We start from the raw sequence: 17,078 nt of genomic DNA, 5'->3' as shown, positions 1-17,078 counted from the left end.
TAAAATTACTGCTGCTGTCTGTGTCATTAATGTTAATCAAACAACAAAATACAAAGAGAAAATCACTTTAGTAAAAAGATTAAATAAATTTAATTGATACAGTGAAGACTTGTTATTTTACATTTGATTATTCAATTTCTGTACCTGAATTTTGTTAAGACTTTCCCTGAAAAATTAAGCACTGTTTGCTTAAAGGATTAGTTCATTTTGAAATGAAAATTATCCCAAGGTTTACTCACCCTCAAGCCATCCTATGACTTTCTTCTTTCCGATGAACACAATCAGAGTTATATTAATAAATATCCTGATGCGTCCAAGCTTTATAATGGCAGTGAACGGGACCAACGAGTATGAAGCTCAAGAAAGCACATCCATCCATCATAAATGCACTCCACACGGCTCCGGGGGGCTAATAAAGGCGATGCATTTGTGTAAGAAAAATATCCATATTTAACAAGTTATAAAGTTAAATATCTAGCTTCTGCCAGACCACCTTCCGTATTCAACTTACAAAAATAGCACAACTGACGTCCCGTACGGAAGGCATAGGACATAGTGTAAGCGTTTTGAACTGCGAGAGGCGTTACACTTTCTTCGTAAGTTGAATACGGAAGGCGGTCTGGCAGAAGCTAGATATTTTACTTTATAACCTGATAAATAGATGGATATTTCTCTCACACAAACACATCGCTTCGCTTCAGAAGGCCTTTATTAACCCCCCGAACCATGTGGATTATGTTTATGATGGATGGATGCACTTTCTTGAGCTTCATTCTCACTGGTCTCTTTCACTGCCATTATAAAGCTTGGATGCGTCAGAATATTTATTAATATAACTCTGGGGTAATTTTCATTTTAAAGTGAACTAATCTTTTAATTTGTATGCATTTATCTAATTCCTGTAATTTGTTTATTATTTTCAATGCAGATTCACTCTCCTATAATGATTAATTCTTTCCAAATAGAACTACTGAAGTCATCTGGTGAATCGCAGAAAAACAAAATATCGCAATGTCAATTTTTTTCCCATATCGTGTAGCCCTAATCTGAATCTGCATGGGTTAAAAAGCATCTGGTGACTAAACAAACTAACAATGATTTCATGCCAAAGAAAAAAAATTTAGTAAAAATGTGAATGAGACAAAGCAACCAAAAACTAAAATACTTAACAATATTTACAATTATTCAATGAAATAAAACACTAAAATATATGAAAAAAAAACCCCAAAATAAAATAAAAATATATGATAAAAAAAAAAATAGCAGCTAAGCAGCTATCTAGGGTTGATGTGCAAAAATGTGGTCTAGGAAAGCAGCTCACTACATATGACACCAAATACGAGCTGTCTAGATAGGGAGCTCACTAGCTTTGATGCTTAAAATGACAAACTAGGCAGTTCACTAAGTATGAAACCATACAATAAATAAATAAATAAATAAATAGATAGATCAGACTAAGAAATGTGGATGAGCGAAAGCAGCCCAAAATCAGATGAATTTTACTCTATAAAAAAAGTTATTTATTATTCAGCGAAAAAAACAAAACTAAAAAAAACAAAGAAATTTCACCCGATACCAATAACTTTATAAGTAGGCTATATCTTCATTTAGTTATTAATTTATATTTTAAATCTGTACTGTTTAGCTTGCTTAAAAAAAAAAAAAAAAAGTGTTCAAAATGAAGAGCCAATATTGAAATTAGGTATCAAGCCTTTTAAAAATCCGACTCCTGCAGTATATAGTATGTATACTGTGCATAGTATGCAAATTTTTGTATGCATTGAATACCAGGATCATCTATTTGCCTAAAAAACATGAAGCATACAACAAAGCACACTGCTCAGGATACTGTATCTCACAATGCAACATGCTCGACTTTCCTTTTCCAGCATGGTGAGTGCGCTACAAAAATATCTACAGCATTTTTTTGAAAAATCTGCAAGTATATACACTATGCAGCATTTTATATAGCCATTATATGTGCATGAAAGAAAGTACAGAAAAAAGGTTAATAATTGCTAAGTTTGAAATCTGCCAGAGAGAAATAAAAAATTGGTGTCTAAAATCTGTGTTTAAAAACAAGGGTGTAAATGAACAGGTTAGATAAATGTCAATCATAAAAATAACATTTAATAAAAAAAAAAATATTTTTTAATAACCAAAACACACCTCCTCCTGGTGGTTTAATCACCTGCAAAGGCCCTTATGAATAAAGCCTGGAGCTTCATAAGCCTACAAAGATCAACCCTAAAGCTACAAAAACACATCAGCATTACGGCTAGATGAAATCATAATAAACAAAGCATATTAAAGCATGAACATATGTGTGATTTATACACCTGCATGATTATTTACTCTTCATGTGCCTGATCTCTCCTTGGCCCTGATATACAAGATCATTTATCACATTTACTTCAAATATACGAGAAGCAAAACACACAGGCTGTTTATAAAACACTCTTTGACACTAAAACGACACATTGTCAGTCATCTGAGGCTGATATTTGCTTTAAAATCATTAAAATTAGACTAAAATACTGTGGTGTGTTAGCACACATGGTAAAGCTAAATGAGTTTAAACACACAAACAGCTTTACAATACCATTCAAATTCACAGGAATAACACCAAAAATCGTGATATTAAAGGGTTAAGGGTTGTAATGTATCGGAGGCTTACCTGTAAGATAGATAGACGAATAAATATTTGAAGGAATGAAGAGAAATATTGAGTCTAATGGCTGCTAAAGGCTGAAGTCAAAGCTTGTCGGTCTGTCAGCGGCATTGAAGACAAAATATTCAAACACCTGGAAGGGAAAATACAATTCTGGACGGTGAAGTAGGACAATTATACCGAAAGAGGGCGCAGAGTGGCTCAAAAGTTAAATTGAACGAGAGCTAAATCTATATATTTAATCATAAATTATTAAAAACTATTATAGCCACTTTAAATTGAGATGTAGTAAAGGCTTGCAAGAATTCAAAGCATTAATTAAAAAGCAAAAAATAGGGGTTTTTTTCGTATTAAAAATAACATACAAATGATAGGGAAAGTAAAGAAATTATTAAAACAAGTTTATTATATATACATAAAAACACTTTAATGTAAATATTTTAATTTCTTTTCTATTTTTCGTATAATGAAATATAATTATTTAATTTAATGACGAATAAGATTTAAATATCTCGTAATTCATAAATTAAACATGAATAATAGTAAATATGTTATTTATTTATTGAATTTATTGGAAGTGTAAACTTTTCCTTTTGAATCTTGTAACAAATATGTCACGTGACACGAGATTAACCAATCGGTGACCACTACTCACGTCCCGGAAGTACTGCTCTGTTTTCACTCTTCTCCGCTCTAGGTTTTGTTTTCATTTCTAAGATCCACTGAAGGGTGAAAGAAACCTAGTGAGTGGCATTTACTCTTACAACTTAATATATTGGATTAAAAATACATGTTTGCCTGATTAAAAAATAAATAGAAGAACCCCAAGGCACCTTAACTTTTTAAATAAACACATTTGAAGATGCTAGACACTCAATTAAGCGTTAGTTGGCAGTAGAATTTATTATATGCCAAAATATTATCAGTAACAAAACTAAAAAATAACAAAGATTATTTTGACTGCGGATATATATTTCCATTTCCAGCAAATTGCAACTCGTCGCGTGGATATGACGCACAGCGTGTTTTGTGACGCCACTCACTGTATTGCCGCGAAATGTCAAATCATGGCAGTAGGAATTCAGAAATGATCGTCTCCTGGTGAGTGTGAATAAGAAATGCAGTATTATTATATTATGTATTTGTTTTGTTTTCTTAATGTGGATAATTTATTAAACTACAAACCACAATGCATCTCATTTAATTTTATGAATCTTACTGCATGTAATATACAGAGTATGAAAACAATGAGAAGTCAAGTCAAAGCAGGTCCAGAGGGGGTTTCTCTCCATGGCAAGGATGCACTTCAACTCCTTCCACAGAAACTGCAGGAAAAGCTGATGCCCTTCCAGAGAGAGGGTGTCTGTTTTGCCCTATCAAGGGATGGACGGTTAGTTTACTTCTTTACTTTTTAAAGTTTCTATTATATATGTGAAACTAGGTTTTCCCCCACAATTGTTTTTTTCTTTCTTTTTCATAATCAATTTTTCCATCTGGATGTTCAATTCTGTTCTTTTCGCCTCATTTGTGTATCATTACACAACAAATGAGGCAAAACAAGAGAAATATGCATGTTAGAAATGAGTAGCATTTATATAACATAAGTGTACATATTTTTGAAACATTAAGACAAATCTCAGATGCATACAAATGTGACCTGTACATGAACACTGGCAGTCAGGGCTACATTTATTTTAAATTGTTACAGAATTTCACAATATTACTGTGAGACTTCTTTCAAAAACATTTTAAAAAAAACAACAACGTAATTTTCCAGAATTTTGACCAGTATTGTAAATATTTCCATGCATTAAAAAAATGAAATAAAAAATAATAATTATAATAATAAAATATAAAATGATACAAATAAAACAAGTTTTAAAAATTAGGTCATTCCTATAATATTCAATAATCTTAATAACTTAGTGGCATTATTATTTTTCATTAATCTCAATGAACTAATATTTAATTCCAGTTCACCAATTGAAAATTGATTTGGCTAAAGAATTTATAGAATAAGAATTAATATATAGTTTATGATGTATAACTTAAGTACTTAAATAATATGTTTACTCTCTAAGAAAAAGACAAATCAATAATTTTTTTAATCCACTCAAAAACCTCCTTGTCAAGTTTATTTATGATAGGATATTAAAAAGATGATCTGTTGTTTCAATATCATTAATAAGGATAAATGTTTTTTTAATTTTTAAATGAATTATTTTGCTTAGTAATTGGATATTTTAAGTGTTTTGTTTGTCTGTTTGTTTTGTTTTTTTCTAAAATTTTAACTTCCCTAATATCATAACATTTACACTGATGAGCCAAAATGTTATGACCAGCCACAGGTGAAGCAAAGATCGTTGATCATCTAACAAGGCCACATATAGACCACTTTGGAGCAGACGTCACAATTACGTCACTTGCAGCTGCGCGCGCATACTGGTTGCAGAAAAATAGCGGTAGCAATTGAAGGAAAATGTGCAAAATCCACAGAATAAGAGAAAAATGTTTTGTTGTGCCTCTGGATGTTGGAATCGGAATGCAAAAAATATAGTCTTCATTTTTAAAGAAAACCATCGTTGAAAACGTCCTTTGAAGATAAACAGAGACGTTTCACAGACTGGACTGATGACACCTGCAAGGATTAATCTACTATTAAAGCAGGAATTTGATGTAAACAGTAAATCTACATAATTCACACATGCAGTTCAGAGGACATACATACATAGCAGTTACACGGCATGAAATAATTATAATTAAAATAATTTAAACCTATAATATTTTACATAGATAACTTTTAAACATAATAATTTTTATTTCACAATTCTACTTTTTTTTCTTGCATTTGGGTGTTTATTACTCCTAGTTCGGACTTTATAACTCGCAATTGTGAGTTTATTTCACAATTCTGAGGGGGAAAAAGTCAGAATTGCGGGATAAATTGCAATTCAGAAAAGACAGAATAACGAGTAGGCTATATCTCACAATTCTGTTTTTCTTTGTAAGAAATGTGAGATGTAAACTCAGATTTGCGAGAAATAAAAGTCAGAATTGTGAGATATAAACTCGAAATTAACTTTTTTTTTATTCTTTTATTTCGTGGCTTCCATAGACTTCTACTGCTCAACTGTCATTTTCTGCAACCAGCTAGGCTCTGCCCACAAAAAACATCATCGCTGTTTGCAAACACCAAATCTATAGAGGTCTGGGTAGATTAGATAGTAAGTAAATAAACAATTCTTGTAATCAATATGTTGGATACAGGAGAAATGGGGAAGAATAAAGATCTGATCGAATTTGACAAGGCGACTGGGTCAGAGTATCTTTGAAACAGCAAGACTTGTGTGTTGTTCCCGGTCAGCATTAGTGAGAATTTACCAACATTGGTCAGAGGAGCGATAAACCACAAACCAGCAAAAAAATGTTGGGCGCCCAAGACTCATCGATGTACGAGGGCAATGAAGGCTATCCTTTCTGGTCCGAGCCGACAGAAGGCCTACTGTGGCATAAGTCACACAAAATTTTAATGATGGTTATGGGAGGAATTTGCCACAAAATACAGTGCATCGTACTCGGCTGCGTGTGGGACTATGTGTCCGCAGACCTGTCAGAGTTCTGTCAGTCCAAATCCTATTTTTGTGCATATCCAATTGAAATCCGATCAGATTTAGCATGTGCGAAAGGCAAAAAATCACATGAAATGCGAAATCATTTCTGGAAATCTGTTTCAGTGTGGGTGCAGATCGGATTTATAGGAAACATGCTGAAAATCACTGTGGAAACAAAGTTGTGTTGTTGCGAAGTGCTGGACGAACCACTGCCCTAAGATGACCCCTTGTCCACCGTCGAAAGCGCCTACATGAGTGAGTGCCTGAACTAGACCTTGGAGCAGTGGAAGAAGGTAGCCTGGTCCGATGAGTCCTGTTTTCTTTTACATCATGTGGATGGTCTTGTACGTGTACGCCGTTTACCCGGGGATGACGATTTACCTGTGGGATGATGACATGCCGGTGGAGGGAGTATGATGCTTTGGGCAATGTTCTGCTGGGAAACCCTTGATCCGGCCATTCATGTGGATGTAAATTTGACATGTGCCACCTACCTAAACATTGTTGTAGACCAGGTACTCCCCTTCATGACAGTGGTATTCCTGATGGATAATGCAGGATTTCAGCATGATAATGCACCCTACCACACTGAACACATTGTTCAGGAATGGTTTGAGAAACATGATGAAGAGTTCAAAGTGTTGCCCTGGCCTCCAAATTCCCCAGATCTCAATCCAATTGAGCATCTGTGGGATGTGCGGGAACAACAAGTTTGATCCACGGCAGCTCCACTTCGCAACCTATGGGACTTGAAGGATCTGCTATTAACTACTTGGTGCCAAATACCACAGCACACCTTCAGGGGTCTAGTGGAGTCCATGCTTCGACGGGTCAGGACTGTTTTGGCAAACCCAATCTTACGGCAATTTGTACATATTTTATGAGGTGGCTAATCCGTCCGAATTCGTACGACCTCACTCGTTTCATGCGTTTTTTGCTAAATTGTAAGTGTTTTAGGAGTTGCCAAATTCATGTGAATTCATACGAATGACATACCTGTAAACCTGTCCCTAAACCTACCCGTCACTGGGGTTTAGACAAATCGTATGAATTCGTACAAATGAGGTCGTACGAATTCATACGAGTTAGCCACCTCGTAAAATACGTACGAATTGGTCGTGAGATAGCGTTGGTTTTGGCAGCACGTGGAGGACCAACAGCATGTTAGGCAGGTGGTTATAATGTTTTGGCTCATCAGTGTGTGTATACTTTTTGTACCCGTATGTTTCTAATAAACATATTGCATCTTGTATCTAGAAACTAAACGCCTTTCTCTCTTTATATTTCAATCTATATGTGCGTCTATCATTCTATCTCTTAACCTGAGCCTGATTTAAGCAGGTGAGAATCTAATTTACTCCAGTTCTGTCAGTCAATGTTCTGGGTCAGACGGGTCAGTTAGTCAACGCTGCTGAGGGGTCCCGGATCGATGGTAGGACACATAGAGTTCTCTTTGGTGCAGATAGGGTCAGTCACTTAATTAGACAGACATTCAGCGGGACGGATATTACAGAATCCCAAAGGAGTCACGGTGGCTGATGGGATGGATGTAGTTACAGATGTCTGATTTTTTTTTTTTTGGTTTCAATAGCTTTATTTAAGGGAGAGAGCAAAACAGACAATTACTGACTGGGTTATTATAATTACAAACAATGCTATTGTCCAAAATGCATAAAAAGTTTTCTGTTTTTAGTTGAAAATGGTGTCGTGTAAACAGTCCCTTAATGTTGTGCGTAGTGTTTTTCTTTTCTTAAAAGGCACAGGTTTTTTTGAAATAGTTTTTTTAGTTGGCATGAAAAAAAAAGTACTTTTTTTTATAACAATCAGCTAAAACAATGACATAAACAAGGACAAGCACTGTATATACACAGAGAAACAAAAGGCTAAACAAGGAACAGGTGAAACAAATCGATCAAGTTGCTATGGCAACAAGTGAGAACTTTCTAGAAACAAAGGAAACACAGGAAACAAAGAGTAACAAATTCCAGAAAAACGAAACCGAATCAACTGAATGGTAAAACATATTATTGAACAAATAGCTCTAGAAAATACTTGAACAAAAATTCATTCTTAAATGTAAAATATTTTATAAATATTTATTTACTTTAAAAAACATATATTTATTAACTAGTATACAGTGCTCAGCGTAAATGAGTACACCCCCTTTGAAAAGTAACATTTTAAACAATATCTCAATGAACACAAAAACAATTTCCAAATGTCGACAAGACTAAGTTTAATATAACATCTGTTTAACTTATAACATGAAAGTAAGGTTAATATTATAACTTAGAGGACACATTTTTCAGTTTTACTCAAATTAGGGTGATGCAAAAATGAGTACACCCCACAACAAAAACTACTACGTCTAGTACTTTGTATGGCCTCCATGATTTTTAATGACCGCACCAATTCTTCTAGGCATGGAATGAGCAAGTTGGTGACATTTTGCAACATCTGTCTTTTTCCATTCTTCAAGAATGACCTCTTTTAGAGACTGGATGCTGGATGGAGAGTGATGCTCAACTTGTCTCTTCAGAATTCCCCATAGGTGTTCGATTGGGTTCAGATCAGGAGCCACTGAATCACTTTCACCCTGTTCTTCTTCAGAAATCCAACAGTGGCCTTAGATGTGTGTTTAGGATCATTTTCATGTTGGAAAAGTGCACGACGACCAATGGCACGGCGTGATTGTAGCATCTTCTCTTTCAGTATAGAGTACATCTTTGAATTCATGATGCCATCAATGAAATGCAGCTCCCAACACCAGCAGCACTCATGCAGCCCCACATAAGGACACTGACACCACCATGTTTCACTGTAGGCACAATGCATTTTTCTTTGTATTCCTCACCTTTGCGACGGCACTCAGTTTTGAAGCCATCAGTTCCAAAAACATTTATCTTGGTCTCATCACTCCAGAGTATAGAGTCCCAGTAGTCTTCATCTTTGTCAGCATGGGCCCTGGCAAACTTTAGGTGGGCTTTTTTTGTGCCTGAGCTTTAGGAAAGGCTTCTTTTGTGGACGGCACCCATGCATGCCATTCCTCTGCAGTGTACGCCGTACTGTGTCACGGGAAATAGTCACCTCATTTTGGCTTTCTACTTCTTTAGATAACTGCAGTGAACATGCATGCAAATTTTCTTCAACCCTTCTCATCAGAAGATGCTCCTGTCGAGGTGTTAACTTCTGTGGACGACCTGGACGTCTCTGTGAGATGGTTGTAGTTCCATCTTTTTAAAATTTTTGTACCACTTTTGCTACAGTATTCTGACTGATAAGTAAAGCTTTGCTGATCTTCTTGTCGCCTTCACCTTTCTGGTGTAAAGAAATAATTTTCTTTCTCAGGTCTTGTGACATTTCTCTTCCATGTGGTGCCATTGCTGACAGCATGAAATGGGAAGGGGTTTTAACACCCTTTTATAGTCAACTGTCTGCTGGACACCCGTGTAATGAATAATTAGACTCAACTGTGGTTGAATTCTTGTTAAATTAGACATTTGTAGTCTAAAATTTAGCTTTGCTTCAGAGACTTTCAGTGGGGTGTACTCATTTTTGCATAACCCTAATTTGAGTAAAACTGAAAATTTTGTTCTCCAAGTTATATTATTAACCTTACTTTCATGTTATAAGTTAAACAGATGTTATATAAAAATTGGTCTTGTCAACATTTTGGAAATTGTTTTTGTGTTCATTGAGATATTGTTTTAAATGTTACTTTTACTTTTATGAACAAAGCTGATAGGTTTTATATTATGCCTTTTTTAACATTTTATGCACGTCTCAGCAACCAAAAACTTTTTTGTTTTTGTGTATTTTTACATCCACAAACAGGCAGATGTTTTGTATTCTTTAAGCTGCCATAAATAATGCATCTTTTATTGAATGTATTATTGAATAGACACTAGAAAGCACTTGAATGCAATTTCTCACTTTCCACGCAGATAGATTTGGCGTAATGTGTTTGTTGCTGACCCTTAAGTTAAGAAAACCCTTAGTAAAATTTGTAAGGGCATTACTTCTGAGGGTTTTCTTCCTTTAAGGGGTCTGGTGCATCTGGCTGCAGAATAAATGAGCTTTTATTGACTGTAATCAAGTCTGACTGTATTCAGTGAGCCGATACTAATTTCCTCTTTAACTAGACAGGTACGGTTTTGCACTGTGCCAGCTGCTGATAGATGACTCTCTTCAATAAATACATATCATTTTCTTCACTTTGATTCTCTTCATTTAATATTAGATGGTTTGATGACCTGTTGTGGGTATCGTATCCCACGATGAAACACGCTCAACTTGACCTTTCATTTGCAGTGATGTTTTTACACAAAAAAAAATTAAATGAATTCAAAATATCGTTATGAAGTTATATGACAACAATGTAAAAAAAAAGTGTGTTAAACATTATGTAATGGTAGACGTTTCAAACAATAGAAAAGATTTACAGATAATGCTTTTTTATGATTGATATGTTGCAACTGATTTTTAATTATTTAATTATGTCAATAACAAAATGATTATTAGAATACCACAAATACAAACACAAGTTATTATTTGTGCTATTATATTTATGCAGAGTTGTTTTGCAATGTAATATTGGTCAGAATGATTATCGTAGTATGCAACATTGTTGTCATATGACTTCGGATGACTATATTGCATTTATATCGCTCCATTTTTTTACTTTTAATTCTCTTGCATTTTTAATGCAATTTTGTTTCAAACATGTCTACGGAAGGTTAAGATTTTTTTTTTTTTTTTTTTTTTAAGTCTCTCACCAAGGCTGCATTTATTTGATCAAAAACACAGTAAAAAAACAGTAATATTGTGCTATATATATATATATATATATATATATATATATATATATATATATATATTTATATATTTATTTATTTTATTTTATTTTATTTACAATTTAAAATATTTATTTTCTATTTTAATATATTTTAAAATGTAATTTATTCCTGTGATGCAAAGCTGAATTTTCAGCATCTTTAGTGTCACATGATCCTTTAGAAATCATTCTAATCATTCTAATTATTATCAATTTTTTTTTTTTTTTCAGGATCCTTTGATGAATTGAAAGTTCAAAAATATGAATAAACAATGATTAAAGTATTCATTTCTTTCCATAAAATAATATCTTGCTGACCCAAAACTTTTGAAAAGTATATAATTCTAAATTTGACTTTCCACTCAGATGCAAAGTTAAGATTCAGTAGGATTTGAAAGATTTAATATTTGTTTTATATTAATTTTTATTAAAAATGAATATTAAAAATGTAATATTCATTTTTTCATAATGCAGTGTCTCTGTTCAGTGTCTTGTGATCTCTGTTGGATCTAGACATTATTGATAACAGAAGCAGCTTAGAAGTTACAACATCAAGCCAACATCAGTCACCTCTATGAAACTATCACTTTTATCTGAACGGGTGTGTGGTTCGCCCTTTGTTTTTTTTTTTGTTCTTGAATCTAATATAGCGATTAATTTCCCCTTGTGTAACGCTTTGATCCCACTAATCAGTTAGTATGCGGATTACAGCCCCAGATAATTGCTCTCTAATTAAATATGTAATCTCCACTCCAGCCAATAACCCGAGCAATCCTCAACTGTAATTACTTTATCCGTACAGAGACTCTCCACCTACCGTCTAATGAACCAGGACAGGCGTCCACACGGCTGTGTGTCATCTCAAATGACTAGCTACGTTTCATTTAATGTTTTTTTTTTTGCCGTGGGAAATGAAGGTGGTTACTGTTTACTTTTCATATTAGGCTTGCCAGACTTAAGAGGAAATCTCATTTGCGCGGATGATTTTAGAGCAGCGCCGATGCTAAAACGGTAAATTAGTAAACTGAAATTTCCTTGGGTTTACTTAACATTGGCACTTTCTTTTTGAGAATTTTATTCATTCCTTTCTCATTAATGTCGAACTTAATGCCAGATCATACTTCGTTATCTTCTTCCACACCAATTATTGGAATGTCTTTTTTTTTTTTTTAGTAAAGTTGGTTGCAAATTGGTTTGCGTACAAAATGCATCTAAACAATATTTTTTTTTTTTTTTTTTTACAGGTTGTTAATCCGAATGAAACCTGTCACTATTATTAGGAAGGGATTTTATTTGCATCTTGAAGTATTAGATCTATGGCTATAGATTATGATAAAAACCTAAAGTCATGTCAAGTCACCTTTATTTTTTTAAAGTGCTTTTTACAATGCAGATGGAATTAAAGGTCCCGTTTTTCGTGGTTTTTTGAAGCTTTGATTGTGTTTATAGTGTGCAATATAACATGTGTTCATGTTTCGCGTGTAAAAAAACACAGGATTTTTCACATAATTTACTTATCTGCATACCGCTGTTTCCACTGTCATAAAAACGGGCTGATGACTTCCTTGTTCTATGAAGTCCCTCCTTCAGAAATACGTAACGAGTTCTGATTGTGCCTGCGGTTCCTGTGTTGTGATTCGACAGCTCTGAGCGCACCGTGCCCGGAAAGGTCACGCCTCTTACCATAACGTGGAGATGCACGCGCTCAGTGTTATTGTAAACATGTCTTTAATTTTACCCTATCAATTTGAGCCGGAATCAGACCCGGTGATTGGACTGCGGGATGAAAATAACAGCGTTTCGACGACATGGCGACAAACGCACTCTACAAACGCAACTCTTGTGTATTCCTGTGGGCGGAGGTTAGTCAAAAAACTGTTTTAGTGACGTCATTAAAGAAGGAAGTAGAGGGATGTAGTCCAAACTGGCCGTTCGATGTAGGCGACTTCTGTTAAATAAAATATCTCGCTTGGCATTGAACTTTGAGCTTTAAAATTTTACAGATTTTATTTATACTCTAACAACAACATTACACACTAACTAAAGTTTGAAACATGGGATCACGAAGAACGGGACCTTTAAAGCAACTTTACAGTGAAAGCAAGTAAAGTAACCAGTTTTCTTTAAAGTACCTTAGTCAGATATTGTTACTACTGTAAAACTGTAAAATAATTTGAGATCTCATTCAAGCAGAATTTAGAATTGGCTTGATAGACTTAAATCTCATTAACATGGATGGGTTTACAGCAGCAAAACAGTAAATTAGCAAACTGGAATTTGCTATGAGTTTATTTGATGTCAACACATTCTTTTTGAACATTTTATTTATTCGTTTTTCACTAACGTCAAAACTTAATGTCAGATTATTCCTCGTTATCCTCCTCCACACCAATTATTGGAATGCCATTGTTTCATTCAGAAATTCAGACGTAAAATTAGTTTGTGTACAAATGTATTGACACATTCTTTTTGAGCATTTTACTCATTAGTTTTTTGCTAATATCAAAGTTTAATATCAGATCATAGCTCGCCATCTTCCACCACACCAAATCAGAAATTTGTTAGTAAAATTGGTTGTAAATTGGTTTGTGTATAAAAACAAGCTGTTTTCAGTGTCAGGTTGTTAATCAAAATGAGATGAGATTTTGCTATTATATTAAAAGCATTTTAAATGCCTTGTCGTCACAAGTGATCTTAACCCATTGAGCTGTGGTGCTCAACACATGGACTGTTTTAAATTAACAAGTTTTTTGAACATTTTAATTGTTTTTTGTCCGCTAATGTTGAAGTTAAATGTCAGATCATACCTCGCTATCCTCTTCCACACCATTTATTGGAATATCCTTATTTCATTCAGAAATTCTGAAGTAAAACTGGTTGTTTTCATTGTCAGATTGTTCATTCAGGCATGAGATGTCACTTTGATTGGGAAGGTATTTAAATAAAACCTTTAATTGTCTTCAATCGCAAAACTATATATTTGTCTTACTTGGTGGTATAGAGTTGTGGCCACTGAGAACTGAGGCAGGAAGTATTTAGTGGTGTTTGTGTTTGTTTACGTATTTGGAGAGTCTGTTTCGTTTAATCGTGTGAATCTTTACCTTGTGGTTTGGAGTAGATGTGCCTCTCATGTAATAGAATACAACCACTCTGTGTTTTCTAAACCATCGATTTCCGTTTTTTCTCTCTCTTTATCTCCCACCTCTCTCTCTGCAATTCAATAATCCCCCTGAAGCAGAATTGCTTTTTTTTTTTTTTGTTACAGCACAGCCAAACCACACACTGAGACACGATACTTGCTCAGATGATGCAGTGTTTTAAGCTGCTCTGTGCTGCTTATAGCGAGATTTCATCAGCGGCTTGTTACCAGTCGAGAAGATAGATCTCCATGGTTGCTTTCATATCTTGAAAGCACAAAAGGTGAACGGTAACCATTACTTGATAAAACCTTACTCGCATCTTGAAGTATTAGATCTAAGGCTATAGATTACGAAAAATTACTACGGAAACAGCAATTTCCTCTAAAATACCATAGTCAGTTATTGTTATTACTGTAAATCGTAGTAAATTAATTTGGGATCTCATTCAAACAGCTTCTTGTCTCATTTCTCATTGCTTTTCTAAGCAATTGTATTAAGATTTTCATGTAGTAAAATAGATCAGAATTTTATAAAGACTTAAGAGTGAGCTCTTTGGATCAAAACAAGCACATAGCAACCACCCGAAACACCCTAGCAACCATTCAAAAAACCTTTGCTCCTGCATAGCAACATGTTAGCATTGTTTTCTTCAGAAATAAAAAAAAAAATTCAATGTAGTTTTTTTGTTTACTGTGGTGGCTAATGCTAAGTTTTAATAAAGTTTTACTGTAGTCAGGCTTGGGAGGGTTACTTTAAAAATGTATTCCATTACAGTTACAAATTACTTCATAAAAAAATATTCAGTAAGGTAATCCAAGTACCACAATATGAAAGTAATGTAATCTGATTACTTTTGGATTACTTCAAGGTCACGTATATATACACAAATTAAAGGGTTAATTCACCCAAAAATGAAAATAATGTCATTTATTACTCACCCTCATGCCGTTCCACACCCGTAAAACCTTCGTCAATCTTCGGAACACAAATTAAGATATTTTAGTTGAAATCCGATGGCTCCGTGAGGCCTCCATAGGGAGCAATGACACTTCCTCTCTCAAGATCCATAAAGGTACTAAAAACATATTTAAATTGGTTCATGTGAGTACAGTGGTTCAATATTAATATTATAAAGCCACGGGAATATTTTTGGTGCGCCAAAAAAACAAAATAACGACTTATTTAGTGATGGCCGATTTCAAAACACTGCTTCAGGAAGATTCGGAGCACAAATGAATCAGTGTATCGAATCATGATTCAGATCATGTGTCAAACTGCCAATGGCTGAAATCACGTGACTTTGGCGCTCCGAACAGCAGATTCGATACACTGATTCATTCATAAACAAGCTCGGATCAAACATTTCTGTTTCTGTTTGTTCTGCTTTAATTTTAATGTTTAGCATTTTGGTTACTTTTAAAACCTAAGCAATCATGTCTCATTTCCACAAATTGGGAATGCACAGCCCTGAAAATAAATAAATAAATAAATTATATATATATATATATATATATATATATATATATAAAATATAGTGTAAAGGGCTATTGTTTGCATTTTCTTCTTTGAAAACAAAATAGCAGCGAAATTTCCATGAATGGAAAGCGTTTGTCCCGCGGGCAGCATTGTTTGAACTAGCAGCAGTGATTCAATCTGCGTCCGAGGAGATTGTAGACGGGTGTTATTTGCGCATGCACCAGCGGGTGGCTCGCGTGAGTCATCACTGGCAATAGAACCAGGAAATACTGTATAATCAAGCAGCGCTTAATATGTATTATGGCAAAATAAAGATTTATTTAGTTTTAAATGAAATGATTGTAATCCTGATAGTATCCCCCCCTTTTTTCAAAATGTAACTGTAATCTAATTACTACGCTTTTTTACGTAACTGTAATGAATTACAGTTACTGGATTTTTGTATCCTGATTACGTAATGCCATTACATTTATTCCTTTACTCCCCAACCCTGACTGTAATAACATTAAGGTGTTCATAAAAGTAAAAACAAAGCATTCCCACAATAGTAGAAGTCATCTAGACTGGATATACTGGTACAGCATGTATTATTGCTGTTTATTTTACGATTTTTTTCCCCACAGAATAGACTAGCCAGTTAGCATAATGCTAATTTTGTTCTCTGTGCATCACAAGAGGTAGAAACCCACGTTTATCAATGCCGTGCTAACGCAACACCCTCACGCTACATTAAAGACGCTAGTAAAGCCGTAATGCAGCAGCGTATGGACTATGACTAAATGTTAATTCATCATATTGGATGATGAAATGCTACGCGAGGGCGGATTAGCATATGCCGTGCTGACACAATTATTGCGGTTTAATGAGCCCTGAACTCTGAACCACCAATCAAAGTGCTACACCATGAGCCACCATGTGGCACACAGGAGCTAAGCTATATCTGTCTCTGTATCGAGCGGCGTGGCCGAGACGGTCGATAGACATTGATCTGAGATGGAAGGCTGCAAAGAAGGGATACTGTACAGCCGCTTATAATTGCATCAGAGGTGCAAATGAAGGCATGGAGGAAGATTAAGAGATTATTCAATATTACACTTGTAATGAAAGTGAAATAACAAAGCAAATTAGTGCAAATTAAGTTGTCTTCACTAGTTCATGTCAGGGGTGTGTGGACTGTAGTTTTAAAATGCCTTGAGAAGGTCAAGGATTAAGGTTAAGGATGTGCAGAACTATATATATACATATTTTGATATTTGACTAGTTGCTGGATTTGTGACTTTTAGTCTATGTTGGTTAGCTTTGATGTAACAAATGTATTTTCACTATTGTGAATTAGGAAACTTCAC

The 17,078-nt window shown here is 34.5% G+C and overlaps 2 protein-coding genes across 9 annotated transcripts in view; one reads left to right on the top strand and one right to left on the bottom strand.

Moving 5' to 3' along the window:
* The window catches only part of LOC125253926 (R3H domain-containing protein 1), a 49,008-nt gene extending 46,189 nt beyond the window's left edge, over positions 1–2,819 (bottom strand). For all 7 annotated transcript variants that reach the window (XM_048168184.1, XM_048168236.1, XM_048168202.1 and 4 more), the window contains exon 1: positions 2,678–2,819. The gene's annotated coding sequence lies outside the window, so the exon portion shown is untranslated. The remainder of the gene's footprint in view (positions 1–2,677) is intronic.
* Positions 2,820–3,328: 509 nt separating this feature from the next.
* Positions 3,329–17,078, top strand: part of zranb3 (zinc finger, RAN-binding domain containing 3) — a 77,645-nt gene continuing 63,895 nt past the window's right edge. For both annotated transcript variants that reach the window (XM_048168178.1, XM_048168173.1), the window contains exons 1-3: positions 3,329–3,414; positions 3,658–3,772; positions 3,907–4,061. In XM_048168178.1, the coding sequence (XP_048024135.1) occupies positions 3,910–4,061 (152 nt within the window). In that variant the 5' untranslated portion in view covers positions 3,329–3,414; positions 3,658–3,772; positions 3,907–3,909. The remainder of the gene's footprint in view (positions 3,415–3,657; positions 3,773–3,906; positions 4,062–17,078) is intronic.

Source organism: Megalobrama amblycephala, linkage group LG2 (genome assembly GCF_018812025.1).
Source record: "Megalobrama amblycephala isolate DHTTF-2021 linkage group LG2, ASM1881202v1, whole genome shotgun sequence".
Taxonomy (NCBI): domain Eukaryota; kingdom Metazoa; phylum Chordata; class Actinopteri; order Cypriniformes; family Xenocyprididae; genus Megalobrama; species Megalobrama amblycephala.
The sequence above is the reverse complement of the archived record's forward strand: the minus strand, read 5'-3'. Positions and strand labels throughout refer to the sequence as shown.